Source organism: Habropoda laboriosa, unplaced genomic scaffold (assembly GCF_001263275.1).
Source record: "Habropoda laboriosa isolate 0110345459 unplaced genomic scaffold, ASM126327v1 scaffold128, whole genome shotgun sequence".
NCBI classification, from domain to species: domain Eukaryota; kingdom Metazoa; phylum Arthropoda; class Insecta; order Hymenoptera; family Apidae; genus Habropoda; species Habropoda laboriosa.
The window spans coordinates 2129822-2134755 of record NW_017100281.1 but is presented as its reverse complement, the minus strand read 5'-3'; the positions used below and the strand labels follow the sequence as shown (position 1 = coordinate 2134755).

The following is a 4934-nucleotide window of genomic DNA, read 5'->3' as shown; positions in this document are numbered from 1 at the left end:
TATATTGCCCGTCAGGACTGAAACTTGCTTTAATTTGACTACTGACATTAACATAACCTTTGTATTTGCATGATAAATTTAAATCACGTAAGTCATACAAGCGTATACGGCTATCGTTCGAAGTAACTAAAATTTTATCTTCACCAGGCATAGGTTCGATACCGCTAATTTTTCTTCCCGTTGAATTTTTACCTCTTGTCGATCGAACGTGTATTTGCGTATGATACTTCAACTGATCCGTGTTATAAAATATACATCGACCATCGTAAGAACCTACCACTGCGAATTTTCCATTTTGACAAAAATTTGCAGCGGTAATTAATTTAGTTTGCCCATCGACTTCATTCCATACAGCTACCTTTTTGTCTGGAATATTCCACAGTCGAAGTTTACCATCCAAAGATCCCGAGAGAAAATAACGATCATCGCGAGGATGAAATACTATTGCTGTAACAAAATCGATGTGTTGAAAACAACATAAGCATTCCTTTCGCGATATATGCCAAAGTCGCACAGTCTTATCCATTGACGATGATAGGACAAAATAATTTTTAGACCAGGAAACGTCCAATAAATCCGACGTATGTCCGGTGTAAGTGCAAAATGGCTTTGGCATAAAAGGGCTTTTCGTTCCTTCTATTTCACTGAAGGCACTAGCCACGACGTTGGGATCTTCCATAGATTGTTGTGAAACCAAGGATTCTTGGGAAGGAGTTGGACTAACTTTTTCGGCATTGTATTTAGCTCGCATGTCTTGAAAATACGTAAAAGCATCACGAAGAACCCAAATTCTTAAAACTCGATCTTGTCCTGCAGTGGCAAGTAATCGTCCGCAAGCGGAAAATTTCATACACCAAACAGGACCCACATGTTCACCACTCAAGTCTTGAACATGTTGTAAACAACTAAATTCATATGGTCCTTTGTGACTATTGGACGCTTTTAGTTTAATATATTGCTGTTCACCAGGATAAACTTCATCTACTATATCCATGACATCTTCCTTGTGTCTTGCATGAGATACTTCTTGTGCAATAGATTTTGCTTTATCCATCGTCTTTTTAACGGTAGATCCTAAGAATCGTTTTAGTTTTTGAGTTTTCTTTCGAACTCTACCAACGGATACGTCTTCATCGGGTGGTATACTAGACATTTTACTATCAACACTTTCCTCGTCACTTTCTTTTTCTTTCTCTAGACTAGAATTACTTATATATTCTGAAGTAAGTCTCATAATATGAAGTGACAAAGGATTGATACACTGTGGTAGTTTATCTTCTGCTATACTTAATGGTACTCTTTCTCCAGTATCTAGGTTTAGAACAGTCACCTGTTCCAAAATCTCCTAAAAATAATTTATATACTGCTATTAACACATAAACATAAAGAAACGATATCCTTATGGTTTTAATCAGTGACATACCATATCTGTTAGACGTTTCCCAGAATCTGTTCTGGTTCTTACAAACATATTTAACTGTTGAACCATATCTTGATCCCCTGCTGATTTTCGTCTTTCTTTTGATCCTTGCGGACTTAAACCAGTCAGTTTATGGGGACCTAAAGAATAACGGCCAATACTGTTACTGGACATGGATCCTAATGGACTACTGGATTTCTCGCTCGACCTAACACTCATTAATTCAGCTTTCATTTTTTCTACCCTTTCCAATTCTTCAGATGATGGACCTTCTGCTTTTGACTTATCTTCATCCTACATATAAACATAAAAAACAATAAACAATTTAATTTAGAACAATTTAGAAAATATATTAATGTAAGTATGTAATATTACGAACTTGTGGTTTAACAACATATTGTCCCTTTGTTGCAGATCGAATATCAAGAGAATGCTCAAATTCTCTAGTAATGGATTCAATAGTACTTGCTGGGCTTGGTAGTGGTGAAGCCGGTAATGTTAATTCTACTGTAGAAGGCTAAAATGATAAATTTACATTTACTTGTCTGATAGAATAATGTTTTAGTAATTTTGATAAATATTTTTTACGTTATAAGAACATTATATTAAGTAATAAATGTCGTACAGCAAGATCAGTAGGCGTTTGAGCTTTAGACTTTTTTTTACGTCTTGGTGGTGCGATAGGTATACCGGCCACGGTAACGTCTTCATTCGACTTTCCATTATTCTTAGTACTAGCGATGACATCAGGTTCTTGAAGCATAATAGTCTTATCATTTTGTGAGTGAGAAGTGTAACTGGACCTACTGTTAATAGAGGACTCCTGAAGGAGATCCCCTGATAACGTAAGGATGCTGGAGGACTGGGACACCTTACCAGATGCTGTGTCCTCATCTTTGCTTGGAATACTAGCAACGGAGGACATCTGGCTTTCGCGGGTAAGGATCGCAGAAGAGGGACACTGAGTTACATTTGATGCAATTGGAGCAGATGTACTTTCCCCACTTCCAGCTAAAATTCGACCCACTCGCCCTAAAGATGTCATACTTTGTAAACTAAGAGTATCATGTTCTATGATCCTAAATGGATGTGTTGTCTTTGAAGGAGTAGGATAAACACCCTCAATGGATGATGTTTGACTATCTGGAGGGGAACTGTTAATTGGGATATCATCATCCTCTGTTTGCATACGTTGCCTAAGTTCACGAAATCTCCTTTTTCCAACAATTTTATCTGTACTTGATTCTTTTGCATCTTCTTCCTATTCAAATAAGTATTTTTTTTTAATTAAAAGCTGATGCAATATTACCTATATAATAATGTAATGTTAACAAGTACTTACAGATTTATCTTTACTAAGTATAAATTCTATAGGTACATATTCCTTTGGTTCTACAATTGGCTTAGGTTGAGCAGGTTTCACAAAAACATCATCATCTGCTTTTTTGGAAAATTCTGATGTGTCCTTATTTTGTATTTCAATGTTGGTAGAATCACGCTGTTTATTTTTCCTATAAAAATCAAACATTTTATTAGAACAAAAACAATTTTTATAATATGAAACAAGATTTATATTACTTTAGCAAATTGCTAAATTCATTTTTAAATTACTACTTTATTAACATAAAGCTATTTATATTTACATTTAAACAATATAAAAAAGACAAAAATATCTATAATTTTATATCAGAACTTATTACAAGCTTGTATTTAAAACAAATAAAATATGTAAATTAAAACACTCATTAAAACTGAACTCATAAAGTGTGACTGTATCAAGAGGATTATTCACTAAATAGATCAGTAATTCTTCAAATGTATACTAGAAAATTTTTTTTTTTTAAATTTCTGGAACTATTACTGTTAACAATTGGAGCTCTAGAATACTTGCAAACATCAGCCCTGAAATAACTGCATACACTCATATGAACGACTGATTTAAGTACTCAAATTCAGACCTAACCAAAAATAATTAGTTAAAAACACGATACGAAAAGAAAATTCAGACAAAAAACGCGACGTGAAACAAACTTTTATACGCATACAAATTTCGAACGGAATACAATGAATTAAACAAAATGCAAATTGCGAGTCGAATTTTATAATAGATATTGTTCATAAGCAGTATCCTGATAATTATGGAATCTATACAAGAGTATTTTTTTATCGAATGTATAAAATATATAAAAAAAATTTTGTTCAAGATTTTTAACAGAATCGTTTGACAAGCGAGAATTATTAAAATTACCGTGCACTGTGGTCGAAAGTATCATCTTCCGCATCAAAAAATTCTTCAGAATCGCTGCTTCCAGACATTGTCGTCTGCACTGAGTGATCGGTAATAATACTCTTGTCCGCATCGGTACTGTTAAGGCACGTCACGCGTTTCGCAAAATCGCGAATACTAGGGCCAGGTAGAAGCGGCCACAGGATCGCAAGCGGCACGAAGTCATGATTTGACTTCTAATAGCGGTTACACAAGTGCACAATTCTGTGCTGAATGTGCTGGTGCGTATTTCAATTATCCTAGTTCTTTTAAACGTAAATTAGCGATGCGAAAGTGGTAACACTGCACGAGTCCATCCAATAAAGAGACTGCGTCATGGAAAAGAGTTGTACGATTGGTGAACAACGAATTTGCAGCCTCGAACTCGTGCAGCTGCCCGCTCGCCAGCATGCCTGCTGCAAAGGAGGCGAGCCGTCACACAAAAGCAAGATGGAGGATCTCACAGTCGAAGTATGCGGCGAAAACGGAGCATATTATAAGGTTCGTTCTGTGAAAAGTATACAAAAAACAGGGCGGAAGATTGAGGCCGTGGATAGACCAACTCACGACCCGTGGCGCGGTTCTAATCTCACAAAAGAGACGCCCGTACTTCGCGAAAGCGCGGTCCTCAAATGTTCGCGAGGTAACGCGGCTTCCTCCGACGCCATGTCTCGTTTGACAGGGCGTGATTTTCGTCAGCTTTCGATGTTGCGATTCATCTCAACGTTTTCCTGATTCACGAAAACGCATTTCCTTAATAACGGAATTATAAAAACGCTACTCTCGTGGGTACCCCGAAAGCATCGCGATATTATGTCTGAATGTCTTACGCCACTCGCTGCACCTCTGATTCCTAAACGAATGACTTTATATACTTTCTGTTTCATTTTTTCAGGCCTTTGTCACCGATGTCTTTGAAGACGAGGTTCTGGTAACTTTCGAAAACGAGTAAGTTTTTTTTCTACTTTTTAAGAAGACTGTAAATGTTCATACACCTAAAAGTTCACCCTGATACTCTGTGCTAATAACAGTGTAGTCTCCTGAGCACAAGAATTATACTATTTTTATCAGCTACACGAGGTCTAATATTTCTAATAGTTGAGTCAACAATCTCAAAAAATGAATAAATTTTATAAGTATTATTTGCTACCACTAGTTGAACAATTATAGTTTTTATATTTTTATTATTTATTGCCGTTTTTTAATATTAATGATAAAAAATCATTAAACGTTATAAATGTACATAAA

General features: G+C 35.8%; 2 protein-coding genes across 3 annotated transcripts in view; one reads left to right on the top strand and one right to left on the bottom strand.

Annotated features, from left to right (window-relative positions):
• The window catches only part of LOC108573636 (WD repeat-containing protein 44), a 4274-nt gene extending 368 nt beyond the window's left edge, over positions 1-3906 (bottom strand). Inside the window, exons 1-7 of one of the 2 annotated variants that reach the window (XM_017936108.1) lie at positions 3669-3906; positions 2763-2931; positions 2297-2681; positions 2046-2173; positions 1800-1937; positions 1424-1714; positions 1-1345 (exon numbers count right to left, since the gene is read on the bottom strand). The exon at positions 1-1345 is cut by the window's left edge and continues 368 nt beyond it. In XM_017936108.1, the coding sequence (XP_017791597.1) occupies positions 1-1345; positions 1424-1714; positions 1800-1937; positions 2046-2173; positions 2297-2681; positions 2763-2931; positions 3669-3736 (2524 nt within the window). In that variant the 5' untranslated portion in view covers positions 3737-3906. Of the gene's footprint in view, positions 1346-1423; positions 1715-1799; positions 1938-2045; positions 2682-2762; positions 2932-3668 lie in introns of both variants that reach the window. The other variant, XM_017936107.1, reaches the window with a different exon arrangement.
• Positions 3907-4121: 215 nt separating this feature from the next.
• The window catches only part of LOC108573634 (synaptic functional regulator FMR1), a 10086-nt gene continuing 9273 nt past the window's right edge, over positions 4122-4934 (top strand). The window contains exons 1-2 of the mRNA XM_017936102.1: positions 4122-4187; positions 4582-4634. Coding sequence (XP_017791591.1) covers positions 4137-4187; positions 4582-4634 — 104 coding nt within the window. The 5' untranslated portion in view covers positions 4122-4136. The remainder of the gene's footprint in view (positions 4188-4581; positions 4635-4934) is intronic.